The 24,796-nt window shown below is 49.9% G+C and overlaps 2 protein-coding genes across 2 annotated transcripts; one reads left to right on the forward strand and one right to left on the reverse strand.

Annotated features, from left to right (window-relative positions):
* Positions 1-5,479: 5,479 nt before the first annotated feature.
* Positions 5,480-10,542, reverse strand: LOC119933313 (DELTA-thalatoxin-Avl1a-like). Its single transcript, XM_038752764.1, has 2 exons — positions 10,442-10,542; positions 5,480-5,903 (listed from the first exon to the last, which is right to left on the reverse strand). The coding sequence occupies exons 1-2, from the start codon at positions 10,540-10,542 to the stop codon at positions 5,480-5,482; spliced, it is 525 nt and encodes a 174-aa protein (XP_038608692.1).
* Positions 10,543-15,352: 4,810 nt separating this feature from the next.
* On the forward strand, positions 15,353-18,245 carry CABP5 (calcium binding protein 5). The gene is made up of 6 exons (XM_038752765.1): positions 15,353-15,415; positions 15,986-16,016; positions 16,129-16,272; positions 16,689-16,798; positions 17,689-17,836; positions 18,220-18,245. The coding sequence occupies exons 1-6, from the start codon at positions 15,353-15,355 to the stop codon at positions 18,243-18,245; spliced, it is 522 nt and encodes a 173-aa protein (XP_038608693.1).
* Positions 18,246-24,796: the final 6,551 nt, after the last annotated feature.

Consider the following 24,796-nt stretch of genomic DNA (forward strand, 5'->3'; position numbering starts at 1 on the left):
CATTTAGAGATGGTCCCTACCCAACAGCGGGCTCACGGTCTAGAAGGGGGAGACAGAGAACAAAACAAAACATATTAACAAACCAAAACAAATCGAATAAATCTGTACAAATAAAATAGAGTAATAAATACGCACAAACATATATACAGGTGCTGTGGGGAGGGGAAGGAGGTTCTGTGGGGGGGATTCATTCATTCAATAGTATTTATTGGGCGCTTACTGTGTGCAGAGCACTGTACTAAGCGCTTGTGAAGTACAAGTTGGCTGGGCCAACTTTAGACTGTGAGCCCACTGTTGGGTAGGGACTGTCTCTATGTGATGCCAATTTGTACTTCCCAAGCGCTTAGTACAGTGCTCTGCACATAGTAAGCGCTCAATAAATACGATTGATTGATTGATTGGGCCAGTACGGAGGGACACCGGTCATCAGTTCCTCATGGGCAGGAATGGGGTCTACCACCGCTCTCATAATCTACTTTCCCAAGTGCTTAGCACAGTGCTGTGCACGCGGTGGGCACTCAAAACATACCCTGTCCTCCCAAGGACCTGAGTTTTCTATTCCCTGCTCTGCCACTTGTCTGTTGTGTGACCTTGGGCAAAGTCACTTCACTTCTCTGGCCTCAATTCCCTCATCTGTTAAATGGGGATTAAGACTGTGAGCCCCAAGTGGGACAGGGACTGTGTCTAACCTGATTAACTCTGATCGACTCTGGGCCAATCCAGGACCTGCCAGTTGCAGTGCAGATTGACGCTGCAGATGCAGAGATGTAGGTGAGACTTAAGGAAGACTAGACTCCAGACAGTAAGTTCCTCCCCTAGACTGTAAACTCCCTGTGGGCAGGAAAAATGCTTACCAACTCCCTCAATTCAAAGAAACAGCATGGCCTAATGGACAGAGCCCTGACTTGGGGATCAGAGGACCTGGCTCCTAATCCTACCTCCATCACTTGTCTGCTGTAGACCTTGGGCAAGTTACTTCACTTCTCTGTGCCTCAGTTTCCTCATCTGTAAAATGGGGATTAAACCCTTCTCCCTCGGATTTAGACTGTGAGCTCTGTGTGAGACAGGGACTGTGTCTAGCCTGATTATCTTGTAACTACCCCAGCACTTGTAATAATAATGATGGTATTTGTTGAGCACTTACTATGTGCCAAGCACTGTTCTAAGCGCTGGGGAAGATACAAGGTGATTAGGTTGTCCCACACAGGGCTCACAGTCTTAATGCCTATTTTACAGATGAGGTAACTGAGGCACAGAGATGTTAAGTGACTTGCCCAAGGTCACACAGCTGACAAGTGGTGGAGCCGGGATGAGAACCCATGACCTCTGACTCCCAAACCCTGGCTCTTTCCACTGAGCCACGCGAGCTTGATACATAGTTAGCACTTAACAAATATCATAAAATAACCCCCCGCAAAATCCCTCTTATATTGTATTCTCCCAAGTTCTTTGTACACTGCTCTGCGCACAGTAAGTGCTCAATAAATGTCATTGATTGATTGATTGAAGGACTTTCCAACTGGGAGGAAAGCAAGAAACTGGGCAGAGGACGAAGAAGGTCCAACTTGGGGTTTCTCTCAACATGAGCGGGAGGGTCTCATCTAGCTGGGCCTGGAGGCAGGGATCTGGCTTAGATGACCTGTGGAGGAGATGAGGAACTCGACCCCGGGCTGTGGTGAGCGATGTACACGACTCTCAAAACAACGCGGGGCCTAAATGAATCTGAAACCCCCTCACTCCCTGCCACTTCCCAGCCCACCACCCCCACTTCCCCTAACCCTGGTCAGTCTGCAATCCGCCTGTTCTTCCTGGAATCCATTGGTTTTTCAGAATTTTCTCGAGAGCGGTCACTTCCCCATGAAAGTAACTATGTGTGTGTGCACTTGTGTGCGCGGGGGTTGTGTTCACATTTGATGATGATGATGATTATGGTATTTGTTAAGCCTTTATTAAGTGCCAAGCACTGTTCTAAGCTCTGGGTTAGCGCTGAAGCACAGCTGTCTAGGCCTTGCATGAAACCCTTTTCAGCCAACCGTTCCCTCCGAGTTGTTTTGTTTCTAGGCCTGTTTGATTGTCTCCTAACCACTTGTTTAAGTGAACAAGAGTAACTCTGGTGACTAGAATCTCTAGGAGTGGTAAAATACCAAGGGATGGGACGTGAGGGGTCTTTAGGCCTGGACTCCATTTTGTCTGTCCAAGCTGCCATTCACTCGAACCAGGCATATCACGTATCCTCCCCGCTCCTTTGTTCTCTCAATCAATCAATCAATCAATCGTATTTATTGAGTGCTTACTGTGTGTAGAGCACTGTACTAAGCGCTTGGGAAGTACAAGTTGGCAACATATAGAGACAGTCCCTACCCAACAGTGGGCTCTCCTTCTAGGTATCGATCTGCTTATCAGAAAGTTTAGTTTATGGAGGTTTTGAGACAGGGAGAAGTCAGGTCAGGATTCCAAATCTGCTTATCAGTAGTCTTTGCTCACCGGATCCCTATAATGGAGAGAACCAGGCAGGGCCTAATAATTACCCCAGTAAAATTTATTGCTGTTTGCAATAAGGTATATACAGCGATTTGTGCTCTTCGATCAGGTGTGAAGCTTGGATTCTGAACCAATTGTATGTAACGAAACTGTATTGCTTGAAGGTGACCTGACCTTGACTTAAGCAGAGGAAATTCTGCCCATCAAACACCGCTCCCTGCTAGTGCTAGAAGTGCTAATAGTAATAAACTTACCCAAGCGCTTAGTGCAGTGCTCCACGGCTGGGAGAGGTCACTAAACTCCAGCGCATAGAAAGGAGGAAATGGTGGTTGATGTTGAGCAGTGTAGCCGGACAATTTTTCTTTAATGGTATTCGCTAAACTCTTACTATGAGCCAGGCATTTTACTGGCTGGGGTAGGTGTGAGCCGGTGAGATCCCACATGGGGCTTATAGTCTAAGTAGAAGGGAGTGGTAAAATACAGGTGAAGACACTGAGGCACAGAGAAGTTAAGTGGCTTAATAATAATAATAATAATGATGATGATGATGGTATACGTTAAGTGCTTACTATATGCAAAGCACTGTTCTAAGCTCTGGGGGGATACAAGGTGACCAGGGTGTCCCACGTGGGGCTCACAATCTTAATCCCCATTTTACAAATGAGGTAACTGAGGCACAGAGAAGTTGAGTGACTTGCCCAAAGTCACACAGCCGGTAAGTGGCGGAGCTGGGATTAGAACCCATGACTTGCCCGAGGTCATGCAGCCAGGATTAGAAACTAGTTTTTTTGTGTGGTTTTTATTTTTGGGTATTTGTTAAGAGTTTACTATGTGCTGGGCACTATACTAAGCTCCGGAGTAGATACAAGCTATTCAGGTTGGGCACAGTTCCCGTCCCACAGGGGGCTCACAGTCTTAATCCCCATTTTACAGATGAGGTAGGTAACTGAGGCCCAGAGAAGTGAAGCGACTTGCCCAAGGTCACACAGCAGAAAAACGGAGGAGCCAGGATTAGAACCCACATCCTTTGACTCCCAGGCCACACTGCTTCTCGGTGGTTCAGAATGCTGGGAAATGAATCGGGGAAGGCTTGTTGGAGGGAGGGGGTTTTTAGAAGGGGTTTGAACAGGGTCAGGGGGCTGCGGTCTCTCTGATGTGGGAGGGAGGGAGTTTCAAGCAGTGGAAAGAGCAGGAGAAGGAGATGGGAGTGTCGAAAGTCTAACGGGAGAGCTGGGGGATAATCAATCAATCGTATTTATTGAGCACTTACTGTGTGCAGAGCACTGTACTAAGCGCTTGGGAAGTGCAAGTTAGCAACGTATAGAGACGGTCCCTACCCAACAGTGGGCTCACAGTCTAAAAGGGGAAGAGAAAGCGGCAGGGAGCAGGTGCGAGAGGCCGAGAAGCCGACTGGGAACAGTCTTCAAAGCACATCTGAGCAAACACTGGAAGTCCAGTCCATAAATCCCAATTGTCGATCACAATGGTATTTGTTAAGTGCCTACTCTGTGCCGAGCCCTGTGCTGAACACTGTGGGAGATACCAAGGTAATCAGACAGGTCACCGTTCCTTTCCAACACAGGATGAACAGTCAAAGAGGCAGAGAAAACAGGTATTTCAATCCCCATTTTTCAGGCAATCAATCAGTTGTATTTATTGAACACTTACTGTGTGCAGAGCACTGAACTAAGCGCTTGGGAGAGCACAATACAGCAGAGTTGGAAGACATGTTCTTTGCTCACATTGAGGTCACAAGGAGACTGAAGTATAGAGCAGTTAATTTTCTCATGGCATTTCCTAAGCGCTGTTCCAAGCACTGGGGCAGATAGAAGTTAATCAGGTGGGACACAGTCTAAGTAGGAAGGAGGTATTCATTCAGTCGTATTTATTGAGCGCTTACTGCGTGCAGAGCACTGGACTAAGTGCTTGGGCAGTACAAGTTGGCAACAGATACCGAGACTACCTATCCAACAGCGGGCTCACAGGCTAGAAGGGGGTGACAGACAACGAAACAAAACATGTGGACAGGTGTCCAAATAGTCAGAACAAATAGAATTAAAGCAATATGCACAATTGAATTGAATCCCCATTTTACAGATGAGGAAACTGGGACACAGAGAAATGAAGTGATTTGCCTGAGATCACGCGGCGGGCAATTGGTGGAGCCGGGAGCAGAACCCAAGTCCTCTGACTCCCAGGGCCCTACTCTCGAATGACTTTTCCAAGGTCACCCAGCAGACAGAGTGGTGGAAGCAGGACTCGAACCCGGGCCCTGTGCTCTTTCTCCTAGGCCAGGCCGACTCATCATTTCCAAAAATCAGAATCCAACTGTCGGCAGTTGCGGTCACCAATAAAAAATGACCAGGGACAGGGGCAGGGCGGTGGGCTGTCATTGACTAGAAGCGGCGTGGCTCAGTAGAAAAGAGTGCGGGCTTTGGAATCAGAGGTCATGGGTTCAAATCCCGGCTCCGCCAGTTGTCAGCTGTGTGACTTTGGGCAAGTCACTTAACTTCTCTGTGCCCCAGTTACCTCATCTGGTAAATGGGGATGAAGACTGTGAGCCCCACGTGGGACAACCTGATCACCTTGTAACCTCCCCAGTGCTTAGAACAGTGCTTTGCACATAGTAAGCGCTTAATAAATGCCATTATTATTATTATTATTATTATTATTATTATTAGCAAAGTTGCGCTCCGGGGGTTGGACGGCTGGCGAGCTGAGCTGCGACTGAAGGCGGGGCATCTTTCTGGGCATTCGGGCCTGGGGGTGGAGGATCAATCAATCAATCGTATTTATTGAGCTCTTACTGTGTGCAGAGCGCTGTACTAAGCGCTTGGGAAGTACAAACTGGCAACATATAGAGACAGTCCCTACCCAACAGTGGGCTCACAGTCTAGAAGGATGGGAGGGGTGCGGAGAGAGGCCGGGACCCCCCAGGACAAACAGTGGGGGCTGGGAGGGGCAGCTCGGACTGGTTCCGGCCTTCCCGGAAACTGGATTAAAAGTCGTCGGCCTCGACGTGAACCTTGAGGATGGCCTTGACGTTGTTGGACATGGTGGCCGTGACCATGAGCCGCCCCGCCCGCAGGACCAGGGGAAGCTGGGATTCACAGAGCTTCTCCTTGGCCACCACCAGCCACGTCTTCTCCGTTTCCTGGTAGAGGAGATCGAACAGGGCCTTCAGGTCCTGGGTCCCTTCGCTATAGCTGGAGAGGGCCACGGCGAACTCCATCTTGTAGAGGTTGTAGTCGAAGGGGTTGGAGAACATGACGGCCAGGGTGTGGTCTTCGATCTCGTACACCAAGAGCCCCACGCTTCCCCGGAGGGAGAAGTTTCTTTTCACGAAGACGCAGTGCCCCTTGGCAGCAGGAGGGATGAGGGGAGTTGGCGGGGTGTGGTTGTGGCCGCTGAAGCAGTAGGTCCTGGGGGAGGCAGGGAGAGGAAGGAAGGCGTCTACCTCAGAGGACAGTAGAACACCTTTTAGACTGTGAGCCCACTGTTGGGTAGGGACTTCCTTCCTCTCCCCCTCGTCCCCCTCTCCATCCCCCCCTTCTTACCTCCTTCCCTTCCCCACAGCACCTGTATATATGTATATATGTTTGTACAGATTTATTACTCTATTTATTTATTTATTTTACTTGTACATATCTATTCTATTTATTTTATTTTGTTAGTATGTTTGGTTTTGTTCTCTGTCTTCCCCTTTTAGACTGTGAGCCCACTGTTGGGTAGGGACTGTCTCTATATGTGGCCAACTTGTACTTCCCAAGTGCTTAGTCCAGTGCTCTGCACATAGTAAGCGCTCAATAAATACGATTGATGATGATGATGATGACTGTCTCTCTGTGTTGCCAACTTGTGCTGCCCAAGCGCTTAGTACAGTGCTCTGCACACGGTAAGCGCTCAATAAATCCGATTGATTGACTGATTGATTGGTGAGGGAGAGGTCCGCCCTCCACCCCCCGGGGAGAGATTCATTCATTCATTCCTTCAAGCGTATTTATTCATTTGTTCATTCATTCAATCGTACTTATTGAGCGCTTACTGTGTGCAGATCACTGTACTAAGCGCTTGGGAAGTACAAGTTGGCAACACGTAAGTTTGTTGTGGGCAGGGAATGTGTCTGTTTATTGTTGTATTGTACTCTTCCAAGCACGTAGTACAGTGCTCTGCTCACGGTAAGCACTCAGTAAATGTGACTGTACATATTTACTCTTGTCCATATTTACTATTCTATTTATTTTGTTAATGATGTGCATCTAGCTTTATTTCTATTTATTCTGATGACTTGACACCTGTCCACATGTTTCATTTTGTTGTCTGCCTCCCGCTTCTAGACTGTGAGCCTGTTGTTGGGTAGGGACCGTTTCTATATGATGCCAGCTTGTACTTCCCAAGCGCTTAGTACAGTGCTGTGCACACAGTAAGCGCTCAATAAATATGATTGATTGATTGATTGATTAGTACAGTGCTCTGCATACAGTAAGCACTCAATAAATACTATTGAATGAATGAATGAATGAGTATTGAGACGGTCCCTACCCAACAACAGGCTCACAGTCTAGAAGGGGGAGACAGACAACAGAACAAAACACTTATTGAGCGCTTACTGTGTGCAGAGCACTGGACTAAGCGCTTGGAAAGTACAATTTGGCATCAAATAGAGACAATCCCTACCCAACAATGGGCTCACAGTCTAGAAGCGGGAAGACAGATCACAAAACAAAACAAGTAGACAGGCATCAATAGCATCAGTATAAATAAATAGACATAGATATATACACATCATTAACAAAATAAATAGAATAATAAATATGTACATATATATGTGTGTGTATATATATATATATATATATATATATATATATATATATATATAGTGACAGTGGGGTGCAGAGATCAGGCTTAGAGCAACAGCTATGACACCACACCCTAAACTCACACACTCCTTTGTGACATCATACCCTGTCCTCCCAGGGCCACTGTGTCATCGTAATATGTGCTACCTATGTAGAGTGTGAGCTCCTTGAGGGCAGTGACCACGTCTACCTACTCTAGACTCTAGCCTGTGAGCCCACTGTTGGGTAGGGACCGTCTCTCTATGTTGCCAACTTGTACTTCCCAAGCGCTTAGTGCAGTGCTCTGCACACAGTAAGCGCTCAATAAATACGATTGATGGATTGATTGATTGATTCATTCATTCCATCATATTTATTGAGTGCTTACTGCGGGCAGAGCACTGTACTAAGCGCTTGGGAAGTAGGGAAGCAGCGTGGCTCAGCGGAAAGAGCCCGGGCTTTGAAGTCAGAGGTCATCGGGTCAAATCCCGGCTCTGCCACTTGTCAGCTGTGTGACTTTGGGCAAGTCACTTCACTTCTCTGAGCCTCAGTTACCTCCTCTGTAAAATGGGGATTAAGACTGTGAGCCCCACGTGGGACAACCTGATCACCTTGTAAATTCCCCAGCGCTTAGAACAGTGCTCTGTACATAGTAAGCACTTAATAAATGCCATTATTATTATTATTACTCCATTGAGTAGCAGAATGGCCTAATGGAAAGAGCCTGAGCTTGGGGGTCAGGGGAACTGGGTTCTAATTCCAGCTCTGCCACGTGCCTGCTGTGTGACCTTGGACAACTCACTTCACTTCTCCCCCTCTAGACTGTAAGCTCATTATAGGCAGGGAAGGGGACTGTTAATTCTGTTGTATTGTACTCTCCCAGGTGCTTAGAACAGTGCTCTGCGCATAATAAGCACTCAATAAATACCACTGGTTGATTCTCCGTCCCTCAGATGCCTCATCTGCGGAATGAGGATCCAAACCCTGTTCTCCCTCCTACTTCAACTGTGAGTCCCATTTCAGACCTGACTATCTTGTGTCTCCCCCTCCCCATCCCCCTGGCCCTCCCTCCTTCCCCTCTCCACAGCACCTGTATATATGTTTGTACAGATTTCTTGCTCTATTTATTTTACTTGTACATATTTACGATTCTATTTATCTTGTTGATGTGCATCTAGCTTCACTTCTATTTATTCTGACAACTTGACACCTGTCAACATGTTTTGTTTTGTGGTCTGTCTCCCCCTTCTAGACTGTGAGCCCATTGTTGGGTAGGGACCATCTCTATATGTTGCCAACTTGTACTTCCCAAGTACAGTGCTCTGTACACAGTAAGCGCTCAATAAATACGATGGAATGAATGAATGAATGAATACCCCAGTGCTTAGTACAGTGCTTGGCACATAGTAAGCATTGAACAAATACCACAATTATTATTATGATTATTATTATTTTCCCAAGCACTTAGTACAATGCTCTGCACATAGTAAGCGCTCAACAAATACCCGTGATTGAACTCCTAGTGGCTGCCCATAATAATAATAATAATGATGGCATTTATTAAGCGCTTACTATGTGCAAAGCACTGTTCTAAGCACTGGGGGGGATACAAGGTATTCAAGTTGTCCCGCATGGGGCTCACAGGCTTCAACCCCATTTTACAGATGAGGTAACTGAGGCTCTGAGAAGTTAAGTATGTTTGGTTTTGTTCTCTGTCTCCCCCTTTTAGACTGTGAGCCAACTGTTGGGTAGGGACTGTCTCTATATGTTGCCAATTTGTGCTTCCCAAGCGCTTAGTACAGTGCTCTGCACATAGTAAGCGCTCAATAAATACGATTGATTGATTGATTGATTGATTAAGTGACTTGCCCAAGGTCACACAGCAGTCACGTGGTGGGGCCGGGGTTCGAACCCATGACCTCTGACTCCAAAGCCCGTGCCATCTAATTCAGCATCAAGCAAAAACTCCTCACCATTGGCTTTAGAGCACTTAACCCCCTTGCCCGCTCCTACAACCCAGCCCGCACATTTTGTTCCTCTGGTGCCGCTAACCTCACTGTGCCTTGAATCCCGGCTCCGCCACTTGTCTGCTGTGTGACCTTGGGCAAGTCACTTCACTTCTCTGAGCCTCAGTTCCCTCATCTGTAAAATGGGGATTCAGACTGGGAGCCCTAAGTGGGACAACCTGATCACTTTGTATCCCCCCCCCCCCCAGCGCTTAGAACAGTGCTTGGCACATAGTAAGCGCTTAACAAATACCAAAATTATTATTATTATCAATGTATTTATTTATGTATAGCTATTGATTTATATTAATGTCTGTCTCCCCCTCTAGACTGTGAGTTCACTGTGGGAAGGGAATATGTTTCATGTTCTATTGTACTGTCCCAAGTGCTTAGTACAGTGCTTTGCACACAGTAAGTGCTCAATGAATATGGTTATTATTATTATTAATGATAATAATAATATGGCCTGGGTGACATCATGCCCCATGCTTCTGTGGCCTCCTCCTGCATGTCACCCTGTGCGAATGGGGCCATTGTGACATCGTATCCTGTGCTTCTGTGGCACCTTTCTCCATCTAAGCCCATGCCACACAGACATCACAGTCCCAGGGCACCCTGGCCCTTGCCGCCTGGCCCTGGCAGCTCTCCGGGCACGGAAGGGGTTGGTTGGGTGTTGGGTGGGCAGAGGTCAGAATCGACGATCAGCCCACCCAAGGTCCCCGGAGAACGGTTCAAGGCCCAGGGGTCCAGTTCGGTCTGTCACCTGGTCCTCCGGGCCACCCAGTGCTTGGTCCAGGACCCCAACCGTTCCCTGCGCTGCCCCCACCTTCCTCCCCCAGCAATGTGGTCCCGGGCCGGGATCCCTACTCTCTCAAGCGCTTAGTACAGTGCTCGATAAATACACTGACTGATCAGTCTGGAAGTTCTTCCTTTGGTCTGACTCGATCCTTCATGCTGTAACGAGGCCCTGGGCTGGGACTCATCCGGGAGTTGACCAGGATTACCCTGGTCTTCCTTCGGGATGGGCCGGGGGCCGGGGCGGGACGGAAGGGCGGAGGGTCCGGTTCTAGGACCCCGGGATGGATCGGCCGGAGAAGCCCGGGGGAGCGTCCTCACCTGGGGGAGCGAAACACCATGTTCGTGTCATTGGTGACCTCGATCCCCACACATCGCCCGGAATCCACCTTCTGGACCAGCTTTTCAATGGTCTGCTCCATGTCGGCCTCCTCTCGGGGGTCCCGCCGGGCACGTAGGGCCTGTGGATGAGGGCTGCGTGGGGGACTGAGAGGACGGAACCCCCCCCAGCCTGTTATAACCTTTAGGACTGAGGGGGAGGAGCCAGGAGGTGACCTTATTCCCTCCCCACCCCGTCCCCAAAACCTCCACTTCCCTTTCCTCCGATCCCAGTTTCCTGTGACAGGGCTGGGAGAGGAATTCTGTGGTCCAGGGGGGTCCTGACTGGGGGAGTCTCCCCTGCTGCTGGGGCTGAGGAGCTATGGGAGGGAGGATATGGGGAAGTTGGAAATGGCCTGAGTCCTGGGTTCGAGTCCCTAGATGAGCCAGTGAAAGTGCCAGCCAGAGCCGGCCGGAGTCCAGATCCCCAACATTGGTTTTGGGGAGACAGATCGGCGAGGGTCTTGGCCCAGAGCGGACCTCAGCGGGCAGACTGTGGGCCAACCCAGGACTTGGGCAGCTGCAGCACAGACTGCCGCTGCAGACTGAGAGATTGAGGTGAGATTTAAGGACGATGAGATTTTAGACCGTAAGCTCCTTCCCTAGACTGTAAGCTCCCTGCGGGCAGGGAAAATGTTTACCAACTCCACCAACTCAGAGAAGCATCATCAATTGTATTTTTCATCAATCGTATTTATTGAGCCCTTACTGTGTGCAGAGCACTGTACTAGAGGCAGCGTGGCCTAATGGGCAGACCATGGGCCTAGGAGTCAGAGGACCTGGTTTCTAATCTCACCTCCACCACTTGTCAGCTGGGTGACCTTGGGCAAGTTACTCCACTTCTCTATGCCTCAGTTTCCTCATCTGTAAAATGAGGAACCCTGTCCTCCCCCTGACTTTCGCATCACCATAGACGGCACCGGGCTCAGTGGAAAGAGCCCGGGCTTTGGAGTCAGAGGTCACGGGTTCAAATCCCGGCTCCGCCAATTGTCAGCTGTGTGACTTTGGGCAAGTCACTTCACTTCTCTGGGCCTCAGTTACCTCATCTGTAAAATGGGGATTAAGACTGGGAGCCCCCCGTGGGACAACCCGATCACCTTGTAACCTCCCCGGCACTTAGAACAGTGCTTTGCACGTAGTAAGCACTTAATAAATGCCATTATGATTATTATTATCCTTCCTGTCTCACAGCCCCGTAACACTGGCATTTTCCTTGAATCCGCTCTCTCATTCAATCCACATATTCAATCCGTCACCAAATCCTGTCGGTTCCACCTTCACAACATTACTAAGATCCGCCCTTTCCTCTCCCTCCATACTGATACCACGTTAACACAGTCGCTCACCCTATCTCTCCTGAATTGCTGCATCAGCCTCCTTGCTGACCTCCCAGCCTCCTGTCTGTCTCTCCCCACTCCAGTCCATACTTCACTTTGCTGCCCGGGATCGTTTTTCTACAAAAAAATTCAGGACACATCACCCCGTTCCCCCCCAAATTCCAGTGGTTGCCCAACCACCTCTGTATCAAACAAAAACTCCTCTCCATTGCCTTTAAAGCAGTCCATCACCTTGCCCTCTCCTACCTTGCCTCACTTCTCTCCTTCTACCACCCAGTCCGCACACCTTGCTCCTCTCGTGCTAACCTTCTCACTGGGCCTCGATTTCGCCTGCCTCACCGCCGACCCCATAGCCCATGTCCCGCCTCTGGCCTGGAATGCCCTCCTTCCGCTAATGATGATGATGATGGCATTTATTAAGCGCTTACTATGTGCAAAGCACTGTTCTAATCCGACAGACAACCGCTCTCCCCGGCTTCGAAGCCTTGTTGAAGGCCCACCTGCTCCAGGAGGTCTTCCCAGGCTAAGCCCCACTTTTCCTCATCTCCCACTCCCTTACTCATCGCCCTGACTTGCTCCCAGCCCCTAAGCACTTACTTACATATCTATTTCATTATTTGTATTGATATCTGTCCTCCCTGCCCAGACTGTAAGCTCATTGTGGATAGGGAATGCCACTGTTTACTACATTTTCCCAAGCACTTAGTACAGTGCTGTGCACACAGTAAGTGCTCAGTAAATACAATCAATCAATCAATCAATCGTATTTATTGAGCGCTTACTGTGTGCAGAGCACTGTACTAAGCGCTTGGGAAGTACAAGTTGGCAACATATAGAGACAGTCCCTACCCAACAGTGGGCTCACAGTCTAAAAGGGAATGAATGAATGAATAAAATGAAGGAATAAAAGTCTTTCTCCCTCCAATTTAGACTCTATCTGAGCTCTATGTGAGACAGGGACTATCTAGCCTGATTATTTTGTATCTACTCCAGCGCTTTGTACTTGATACATAGTACATACAATCATAAAACAAACCAAAAAAACCTTGTTATATTCTCCCAAGTGCTTAGTATAGTGCTCTGCACACAGCAAGTGCTCAAAAATGCCACTGATTGACTGACTGCTTGAAGGGCTTCCCACTTGAGAAGAAAGGAAGAAAATGGGCAGAGGATAAAGGGCCACCATGGAGGTGTCTTTCACCGGAAGCAAGAGTGTCTCCTCTAGCTGGCCTGGAGGCAGAGAGCTGGATGAGATGACCTGTGAAAGACATCATCAATAGTATTTATTGAGCGCTTACTGTGCGCGGAGCACTGTACTAAGCGCTTGAGGAACTCTGCCCTGGGCTCACTTCCTCCAGCTCAATCCTTGGCGGTCTGAAAGGAAGGAACCTGTCAGGATCGGGGGCACCCAGGGGGGCTCAGGGAGAAGACGGCACAATTTCCCCGGTGGCTTCGCTCCACGATCCGGTGGGAAGGGAGATCTCACATCCACAGACTCCTGCTCCCAAATATCAGGAGCAGCAGGGTGAGAAGCAGCGTGGCCTGGTGACTAGTGCCCAAGCCTGGGAGTCAGAGGATGTGGGTTCGAATCCTGGGTCCGCTCCTTGTCTGCTGTGTGACCTTGGGGAAGTCACTTCACTTCTCTGGGCCTCAGTTACTTCATCTGTAAAACTGGGATTAAAGCTGTGAGCTCATATGAGACAGGGACTGTGTCCAGCCTGATTACCTCATATCTACCCCAGTGCTTAGAGCAGTGCTTGGCACATAGTAAGCGTGTAACAAATACCACAATCATCATCATCGTCAAATGTGACAACCCCCACACACAAACACACACACACAGTTACTTTCTTGGGAAGTGACCATTCTCGGGAAAATTCTGAAAAATCAGCGGATTCCAGGAGGAACAGGGGGATTACCTGTATATATGTATATATGTTTGTACATATTTATTACTCTACTTATTTATTTATTTTACTTGTACATATCTATTCTATTTATTTTGCTTTGTTAGTATGTTTGGTTTTGTTCTCTGTCTCCCCCCTTTTAGACTGTGAGCCCACTGCTGGGTAGGGACTGTCTCTATATGTTGCCAACTTGTACTTCCCAAGCACTTAGTACAGTGCTCTGCACACAGTGAGCACTCAATAAATACGATTGATGGTGATGGTGATGATTACCTAGTGACGAGGGTGACAGCAAGCCAGGGAGGTAGCTGGGAGGTGGCAGGGAGTGAGGGGGTTTCAGATTCATTTAGGGCCCGGGTAGTTTGGAGAGTCATGTAAATCACTCACTGTATGCAGAGAGCACTGTCTGCTTCTCTAGAGGGTAAGCTCATCACGGGCAGGAAATATGTGTCTACCAACTCTGTTATAATGTACTCTCCCAAGCACTTGGTACAGTGCTGTGCACATAGCAAGTGCTCAATAAATACCATTGATGATGAAGATGATGGGGGTTTACCAACTCTGTTGTACTGTAATTTCCCAAGCGCTTAGTATAGTGCGCTGCACCCAGTAAGCACTCAGTAAATACCACCCATTGATTCAAGGACTGGAATTTTAAGTAGGGGAGGGTGCCTGATGGGGCTAAGTAAGGAAGTTTTCTGATTGTAGGTGTTGTGTTTCTGGGAGGTGCCTGCGTGGGGTGTGTGTGTGTGTGTGTGTGTGAGTGAGTGTGTTTGTGTGCATGCGTGCGTTCGATGTATTTAGTTTCTGTGGGTCTCAGCCATAAGACCCGTTCTTCCTCTTTCAGTTTTATTTGCAGTGAAACTTCTTTTTTTTTCCTGTCTCCCATTCTCTTATTCCAGAAATCCCTGTTCAAAGTCTATTCCTAGTGTCTGTCCAGTGCTCAGTCCCTCAGTCTCTCTGTCATTCTCTCTCTCTCTCCCTCTCTCTCTGTCTGTCTTTCTCTGTCCCTGCCTGTCTCCATAGATCCCTGGCTGTCTCTCAAATAACCCTTTGCTTTTCTCTGGGTCTCGGGCTCTGGCTTCCAAGTTGTCTCTGTCTCCGTCTCTGCCTGCCTGTCTCTGGGACTCTTTCCCTCACCGACTCCTTTACCGGGAAAAACCATCCCAATCCATTCCTGGGAGCCTCCAGTCCACCCGTCCTCTCCCTCTCCCCCCTCATTCCCGCCCCCCAGCCAACCACCCCAACCCCCAGACCTTGGGCTAAGAGCAGATGGACAGTTAGCAATACCTCCTGTCCAATACCCCTCCCCAATTCCCCCCGCCTCAGGAGATTTGGTGTTGCAGATGTCCCGGCATTAGGGGAGAAGGATAAACCCAGAGAAAGCCAGTTATCGACAGAGAGAGAGAGAGAGAGAGAGAGAGAGAGAGAGAGAGAGAGAGAGAGAGAGAGAGAGAGAGGAGGCAGAGGCAGAGTTGGAGATACAAGAACAGAGACTGAGAGAAAGCAGTAAAGAAGAACTCAGGGAGTTAGTGAGGAGAGAGCCTGAGGGCAGAAGGCAGAGGACATTGGGGAGGGGGTGCTGGAGCCCCTGGCCCCCCTCTTCCACCATGCAGCTCCCCATGGGCCCTGCCTGCATCTTCCTCAGGAAAGGGATCGCCAAGAAGCAGAGGGTGAGAGTGCCTCAGAGGGGGAGCGAAGAAGGGGAAGAGGAGCTGGACAAGGCGGAGAGTGAGGAGGGGGAGAGAGAGGAGAGAGATGGACCCGCTGGGAAGGGAGGAAGAGAGGGAGAAAAGAGCAAGAGGAGCGAGAGGAAGGGACAAGTTGAGGAGAGTTGGAGCAAGGGAGAGAGGGATAGGGGAGGAGAAGAGGGGGAGAGAGGGAGAGGCAGGGGGAGTGAAGAGAGTAGTAGAGGAAGATTTGTTGACTGGTGCGACTGATACGATTGATTGATTGCAGATGGGGAGAAAGGGAAGGTGGGCAATGGGAGATGGGAGAAGCTGGAGAGGGAGAGCAAATAGAGGAGAGGAAGGTAGGGAAAAGCAAAGGGAGATGGGACAGAGAAGAGATTCAGGACGGGGAGGGGAGGGAAGAGATGGATCAGCAGGAAAAGGAGAAGGGCTGGGAGGTGGGGCAGGAGGTTGCTAGGGGCCCGATGGGGGTGGGGCTGGACCAGGGAGGAGGGTGGCAGGGGGGTCCCTCCCCCCATCTTCCCCCAGCTCCCCCATCTGACTCTCCCCTAGGAGCGGCCTCTGGGGCAGGATGAGATTGAAGGTAAGGGCACCTTTGTCTCTCTCAGCCTGATTTGGGGACCCCTCCCTTTTGTGTTGATTTCGCGGGGGCCCTCACTCTCTCTTTGGTGGTTTCGCCACCCTATCCCACCCAGAACTCCGGGGGGCCTTCTTGGAGTTCGACAAGGACCGGGACGGATTCATCTCCTGCAAGGACCTGGGCAACTTAATGCGGTCGATGGGCTACATGCCGACCGAGATGGAGCTGGCCGAACTGGGCCAGCAGATCCGCATGAACCGTAATCCCGGGGCCGGGGCCGGGGCCGGGGCTTGGGGGTGGGGGAAAGCGAGGGTCTAGGGGTCCGGAGGCCCCAGCCTAAATCTCTTCCCCTTTTTGGGCCTCAATTTCCCCATCTGCAAAATGGGGCTGCGATAGCTTTCCTTCCGTCGGCCTATGGTGGGTCCCAGGGGGGCGGCTGCAGGGAAAGGGCTTTGTCCAGGGCTCGGGTGGGGGTGGGAGGTCCTGGCCACCCTGGTGGGGTGGTGGGAGCCCAAGGAGGGACCCAGGGGGTGCAGACAAGGGCTGGAGGCCTGGGCTCTCCTTTCTCCCTTTCTCCTCTCCCCTTCTCTCTGTCTGTCTGTCTGTCTGTCCCCTTTCCCACTTCCTCCACCCCCTCCCCATCTCCTCCACCCCCCTCGCCCCCTGCCCCCGCAGAGGGCGGGCGCGTGGACTTCGAAAACTTCGTGGAGCTCATGGCACCCAAGCTGCTGGCGGAGACGGCGGGCATGATTGGCCTGCACGAGATGCGGGACGCCTTCAAGGAGGTCAGCTGGGCCGGACAGAAGCATATGGACAACCAGATAGACGGACAGGAGGGGATGCAAGTGGACAGACAGACAGACAGACAGGTGGATAGACAGATGGGCCAAACAGACAAAGAGGCCAGCAGTAGGAAAAACAGGCAGGTGGACAGAGGGACAGTAAGCGCTCATAGTAAGCGTTCAATAAATATGATTGATGATGATAGACAGGATGGTAGAGAGGCAAGCAGTAGGATGAACAGGCAGATGGACAGATAGACCGAGAAAGACAGAGAGAGAGCGCGCCGGTCAGACAGTAGGCATTCATTCATTCATTCGTACTTAGCGAATGCTTACTGTGTGCAGAGCACTGTACTAAGCACTTGGAAAGCACAATTCAGCAATAAAGAGAGACAATCCCCGCCCACACCGGGCTTACAGTCTAGAAGGGGGGAGATAGACATCAAAAGAAGTAAACAGGCATCAGTAGAAATAAATAGAATTAGGTGGACAGAGAGAGAGAGAGATAAAAAGAGAGTGGGGTGGTCAGAGAGGCAAGCAGATAGAGAGAGAGAGAGAAACATACCCAGAGAAAGATAGAGAGAGTGGCAGTCAGATGGGAGGCAGGAGGACAGAGAGAGAGAGACACAGACAGAGAGAGAGAGAGTGGCGGTCAGACAGCAGACAGGCAGTGGGATAGACAGACAGACAGACAGACCAACATGCAGTCAGACTGTTGGGTCTCCCCCCCGGATGCAGGGAGGGAGGCTGGGGTGAGCCGGGGTGGTCCTGGGGTCTGGGGGCAGCCGGGGGAAGGGACCGTCTCACTGCCCCTCTGCTGATCTTCCCCCTCCCTCGGCCCCTCGGGCCTTGGGCCTCGGGCCTCGGGCCTCGGCCGCCTGGGCCGCTCTTAGTTCGACACGAACGGGGACGGGTCGATCACGCTGCTGGAGCTGCGGCAGGCCATGCAGAGGCTGCTGGGAGAGCGGCTCAGCGCCCTCGAGGTGGCCCACGTCGTGAGGGAGGCCGATGCCAACGGCGACGGCACGGTGGACTTTGAAGGTGAGAGGGCGGGACTGGGGCCCGGCGGCCAGAGGGACGGACACAGGTTGGGAGGTCAGTGGCCCCGGACGGACGGAAGAATGGGTGGGGGTCGGAAGGATCCGCGGACACACCTTCACACCTCTTCATGGGGCACAGGGCCGCGGGACTGACCTCTCCCGTAACCCTTTGCTCCCAGCGTTTAGAATAACAACAACAATAATAATAATGGTATCTGTTAAGCGCTTGCTATGTGCCAAGCACTGTTCTAATCACTGGGGGAAGATACAAGGTGATCAGGCTGTCCCACATGGGGCTCACAGTCTTAGTCCCCATTTTACAGATGAGGTGCTTGGCACCTAGTAAGCGCTTAACAAATACCACCATTATTATTATGTCCCCAGAGTTTGTGAAGATGATGTCTCGCTGAGCTGATGTCCCCCCAGTAAAGCACCTGGGACGGAGCCGGAAAGAAGGGCCGAGGCGCCGATCCTTCCTATTCCTGCCCCCTTCCCCACCACTCCTGACCCCTGAAGGTCATCATCAATCGTATTTATTGAGCGCTTACTGTATGCAGAGCACTGGACTAAGCGCTTGGGAAGTCCAAGTTGGCAACATATAGAGACGGTCCCTACCCAATAGTGGGCTCACAGTCTAAAAGGGGCTCACGGTCTAAAAGGTCTTGACTGAAGGCCCAGCTCCTCAGACAGGGCAGTGGGGGAGGGCGGCAGGGGACTGCCAACGATGGGGCTGGGGGGAGGCGGCAGGAAGGACCCTTATTTGGGGTCATTCTCTCCTCCTCTGGACGTCTCATCTCAGCTAAGCCCCCCATCTCTGAGGAGAACGGTCTGTACTCTCCCCCACCCTAGACGTCCATTGGAACTGCGGAAGATATTAGCCTCTGGTTCCCCTTCCCTGGGGGAAGTCCTTCCCCACGGTCTCACTTGCCTCCCTCCTGCTGCAGAAACCAGTAATAACTGGTTTCTAACTAATAACTAATCCCAGATCAGATCAGATCAGACCCTGTCCCGTTTGCACCCTGGGGCTTTTCCATGTAAAATCGTCTCTAGACAGTAAGGTCGTTGTGGACAGGGGATGTATCTGTTTATTGTTCTTTTGTCCTCTCCCAATTGTCAGAAATATCCTCTGGGGCTGCCTGCTTAGGAGTTGGGGGTCCACTGACCCTTCCTGTCACATGTGGCCCTCTTTGAGAAGCAGTGTGTTTCAGTAAAAAGAGCCCGGGCTTTGGAGTCAGAGGTTGTGGGTTCAAATCCCGGCTCTGCCAACTGTCAGCTGTGTGACTTTGGGCAAGTCACTTAACTTCTCTGGGCCTCAGTTACCTCATCTGTAAAATGGGGATTAAAACTGTGAGGCCCCCCGTGGGACAACCTGATCACCTTGTAACCTCCCCAGCGCTTAGAACAGTGCTTTGCACATAGTAAGTGCTTAACAAATATCATCATTATTATTATTTAAGGGGTCCTCCCCCCTCTGGTTGAAGGAAGCCCACAATGACCCTAAATAATAATGATGATAATAATGGCATTAAGCCCTTACGATCTGCCAAGCATTGTACTAAACGCTGGGGTGGCCGCAAGATAATCAGTTCGGACACGGTCCTTGTCCCACACAGGCCTCACAGTCTAAGTCAGAGGGAGAACAAGCATTGAATCCCCATTTTACAGATGAGGAGACTGAGGCCCAGAGAAGTGAAGTGACTTGCCCACGGTCACAGAGCAGGCAAGGGGCAGAGCCGTGGTTAGAACCCAGGTATCCCGAATCCCAGTCCTGTGCTCTTTCTACTAGGCTGGAACAAAGATTGAAGTGAGGCTTTCCTGGTTTTTATCGGGAAATTATGTTCTCTGGGACAGGGTTTGCGGGGGAGGGGGATCGTGAAGAAGAAAACTATAAAGAGCCTCATTCTTCAGGGCAGTGGAAAGGATTAATGGCCAGGGAACCAGAGATCACGGTGATGGCTCAAGAAATCCCACTGGCTGCTGGTTCATGCCCCCTTTTTTTTGGTATTTCTTATACGCTTACTATGTGCCAGGCACTGTACTAAGCGCTGTGGTAGATACAACCTAATCAGGTTGAACACAGTCCCTGTCCCACAGAGCCTCACAGTCTTAATCCCCATTTTACAGATGAGGTAACTGAGGCCCGGAGAAGTGAAGTGACTTGCCCGAGGCCACACGGCAGACAAGTGGCAGAGCTGGGATTAGAACCCAGATCCTTTTGATTCCCAGGCCTGGGCTCTGCTTCATTCAGCCCCTCCGGATCCTTTCCCCCACAGCCTCTTTTCCGCAGCTTGAGAGAGGGGAGGCATGAAGAAGCCCTGCCCATCCCATCCCCTTCACTCCGGAGGGATAATCTGTTCTTTTCCAGGAACAAGGGAGGGGGAGAGGCTGGGACAAGAGGGAGGTGGATTGAACGATAAATCTGGATTAGAAGAGCTCAGGATGTGCCAATCTGTGGAAAATTAATTTCGCCCTTAAACCCGGGGAGATGTCATGAGGGAGTTGGGATCGAGGAATCCACAGATCCGCCCTTTGGCGAAGTCAGCTAGAAGGTCGACCCAACCAGTCCCCTCCCTCCATGCCGGATGACCCCATCTCTAGGCCCTCATAGCCAGGTGGGGGTGGGAGGGTCTCCCCTTTTCTCCAAGCAGCGTGGCTCAGTGGAAAAGAGCTCGGGCTATGGAGTCAGAGGTCATGGGTTCAAATCCCGGCTCCGCCAGTTGTCAGCTGGGTGACTTTGGGCAAGTCACTTCACTTCTCTGGGCCTCAGTTACCTCATCTGGAAAATGGGGATGAAGACTGTGAGCCCCCCGTGGGACAATCTGATCACCCTGTATCTTCCCCAGCGCTTGGAACAGTGCTTTGCACATAGTAAGCGTTTAATAAATGCCATTATTATTATTATTATTACTAAGAACATGGGCTCAGGAGTCAGAGGACATGGGTTCTAATCCCGGCTCCACCACCTGTCTGCTATGTGACCTTGGGTGAGCCACTTAACTTCTCTGAGCCTCAGTTCCCTCATCTGTCAAATGGGGATGAAGACTGTGAGCCCCGCGTGGGACTGCCTGATGACCCTGTAGCTACCCCAGCGCTTAGAACGGTGCTTGGCACATAGTAAGCACTTAACAAATACCACAATAATAATAATTATTATTGTTAAGACCCTCCCCCGGACCCTGTCCTCCTGCTCAATCAATCAATCAATCAATCGTATTTATTGAGCGCTTACTGTGTGCAGAGCACTGTACTAAGCGCTTGGGAAGTACAAGTTGGCAACATATAGAGACAGTCCCTACCCAACAGTGGGCTCACAGTCTAGAAGGCTCCTGGTTTGAAGATAATTAGAGGCTCTCCCCACTCCCAAGCCGGCTCTTTTCGTCATCCTCGTCTCGGCGCCCTAATTCTCTGCCTCTCTTCATGCGTCACTGCCAACAGAAACCGACCTCTCCACCCGGCATGAATTGTCCATCTCTAATCTGACCTCCCTGTCCAGCTGACCTCACCGGGAACGCCCTGGCTCCCAATGCCAGAGAACGGAGGCGTTTATCTCCGATCACATCAGATCAGATGAGACCCTGTCCTGTTTGCACCCCGGGGCTTTTTCATGTAAAATCGTCTCTGGACAGTAAGGTCGTTGTGGACAGGGGATGTATCTGTTTATTGTTATTTTGTCCTCTCCCAAGCGCTTAGTAGAGTGCTCTGCATACCGTAAACGCTCAGTAAATATGATCGAGTGAATCTAAGAGGGAACCATTTGTCTGCTGTGTGACTTTGAAGGAGTCGCCTAACTTCTCTGGCCTCCATTCCCTCATCCTTAAAATGGGGATTAAGACTGTAAACTCCTTGTGGGCAGGGAATTTGTCTGTTATATTGTACCCTTTCAAGCGTTTAGTTCAGTGCTCTGCGCACAGTAAACGCTCAGTAAATACGATTGTCTGACTGTGAGCCCCATGAGGGGCAGGGTCTATGTCCAACCAGATGATCTTGTACAATATTGCTAAGTGCTTACTATGTTCCAAGCACTGTGAGCCCACTGTTTTTAGACTGTGAGCCCACTGTTGGGTAGGGACTGTCTCTACATGTTGCCAACATGTACTTCCCAAGCGCTTAATACAGTGCTCTGCACACAGTAAGCACTCAATAAATACAATTGATTGATTGATTGATTGATTCTAAGCGTTGGAGGAGATACAAGGTAAGCAGGTTGTCCCACTTGGGGCTCAGCCTTAATCCCCATTTTACAGATGAGGTAACCGAGGCACAGAGCATTTAAGCGGCTTGCCCAAGGTCACACAGCAGACAAGTGGTGGAGCTGGGATTCGAACCCACATTCTCTGACTCCGAAGCCCGTGCTCTTTCCACTAAGCCACGCTGCGTATTTATCCCCAGCGTTTAGTACAGTGTCTGGTGCAGAGTAAGTGCTTAATACCACAATTTTTGAAAAAAATCAGGAGGCACGGGGCAGGGATAAATACACAGCCTGGAGGATGGGGATGAAAGGTACCGGGGTGGGGTGGAAGAAGACAGCTGTCGGGGGGGGGAGATGTTTCAGTTTCTCTTATCAATTCACCAATCGATCGATGGTATTTTTTTGAGCACTTCCTGTGTGTAGAACACTGTACTAAGCGCTTGAGAGAGTTCAATACGACAGAGTTGATAGGCACGTTCCCTGCCCACTTTTATCTTAAGCTCATAATAATAATGCTAGTATTTGTTAAGTGCTTACTATGTGCCAAGCACTGTTCTTAGGGAAGAGACATTGCAGGAGTGATGGACATCGGGGGGGAACTAAGTAAGGGCTCTCTGCTTGTGGGCAGGGAATGCGATTTGTTTAATGTTGTCGTGTATGCTCCCAAGCGCTTAGTACGGTGCTCTGCATACAGGAAGCACTCGGTAAATACTAGTGAATAAACGAAGGAATAAGGGCAAAGGGAGAGAAAGGAGAGGGGAGGTGATGAGAATTGGGGTGGAAACTTCTGGGGTTCATCATCATCATCATCAATCGTATTTATTAAGCGCTTACTGTGTGCAGAGCACTGTACTAAGCGCTTGGGAAGTACAAGTTGGCAACGTATAGAGACAGTCCCTACCCAACAGTGGGCTCACAGTCTGGGGTTGAGGGCTCCAAGCACTGTGCTAAACACTGGGGCTCAGAACCCACCCCGGGACTTCACCTGCCTGTCAGGGAAATGTCATGGTATTCAAAGCTTCATCTTGTGGGAAAAGCAGTCTTCGCGCTCTCTGGATGGAACTGCCCTACTTTTTATTTTTATTTATGTATTATTATTATTATTATCATTATTGTTATTATGGTATTTGTTCATTCAATCGTATTTATTGAGCCCTTACTGTGCGCAGAGCACTGGACTAAGCACTTGGGAAAGTACAGTACAGTAATAAAGAGAGACAATCCCTGCCCACAACGGGCTTACAGTCTAGAGGCTGGGGGAAGGTTTGTTAACCGCTTACTACGTGCCAGGCACCTTACTGAGCCCTGGGATGGATCCAAGCTCATCAAGTTGGGCACAGTCCCTGCTCCCACACGGAGCGCAGCCTTAATTCCCATTTTGCAGATGAGGTCACTGAGGCCCAGAGAAGTGAAGGGATTTGCAGCATAGAGAAGCAGCCTGGCTCAGTGGAAAGAGCCCGGGCTTGGGAGTCAGACGTCATGGCTTCGAATCCCACTCTGCCTCATGTCTGCTGTGTGACCTTGGGCAAGTCACTTAACTTCTCTGAGCCTCATCTGTAAAATGGGGATTAAGATTGTGAGCCCCACGTGGGACAACCTGATTACTTTGTATTCCCCCCCCCCAGCGCTTAGAACAGTGCTTTGCACATAGTAAGCGCTTAACAAATGCCATTATTATTATTTTTTTTTTCCAAGGTCACGCAACAGACAGGTGGCAGAGCCGGGATTAGAATACAGATCCTTCTGACGCCCAGGTCCATGGTCTAACCACTGAGCCATCCTGCTTGCTCCTGGGCCTTAGCGTTCCTCTGTGCGTTATTCATCAGTAGCTAATTAAGCCCAAGCCCTTCTGGGTCACTAATTTCTGACCTTATTCACCCACAGCTGTAGATGGGGTGGGCACTGTGACTGCAGAGAAAGAGCAGGAGCCTGGTTGTACAGGTTTTTTTTTTTATGGCATTTGTTAAGCGCTTACTATGTGCCAGGCACTGTAATAAGCACGGGGGTAGGTAAAAGATAATCAAGTTGGGCACAGTTCCCGTCCCACTAGGAGTTTACAGTCTACAAAGGGAGACAGACATGAAAATGTATTACAGATAAGGGAAATAGTTATAGTTATCTTGAATCTACCCCAGTGTTTAGCACAGTGCTTGGCGATTAATCCATCAGGGGTATTTATTGAGCACTTACTATGTGCAGGGCGTTGTGTTAAGTGCTTGGGAAAGTACAACAGAAATGGCAGGCACTCTCTGCCCACAAGGAATCTACAGTCTATGTGGGGAGACGGATAAAACAATAGATTAGGGACAGGGGAAATAGTAGAGAAAAGAATATTTACACAAGTACTGAATGGCTGGGTTGAATAACAAGGTACACAGCTGAATTCATATTGATATAGTGATACATATGGAACTCAATAAATATCAAAAATAACTAATGCGACTTTCCTCCCTGGGTTGAATACTGTACCTTTCAGCTGCAATACTGAATAAAGTCACTCTCCCAACGCTTAGTACAGTGCTCTGCACACAGTAAGTGCTTAATAAATGTTATTATTACTATTAGCACCTTTGTCATATTGTACAGTGCTCTGCACACAGTAAGTGCTTAATCAAAGCTATTACTACTACTATCAACTCCGTTGTATTGTTACCTTTCCAGCACTTAGCACAGTGCTCTGCACAGTGCAGGCACTTAACGCTATTATTATTACTACCAACTCTGTTGTACTGCACTCTTCCAGCACTTAGCACAGTGTTCTGCACACAGCTT

Source organism: Tachyglossus aculeatus, chromosome 10, assembly GCF_015852505.1.
Source record: "Tachyglossus aculeatus isolate mTacAcu1 chromosome 10, mTacAcu1.pri, whole genome shotgun sequence".
Lineage (NCBI taxonomy): Eukaryota > Metazoa > Chordata > Mammalia > Monotremata > Tachyglossidae > Tachyglossus > Tachyglossus aculeatus.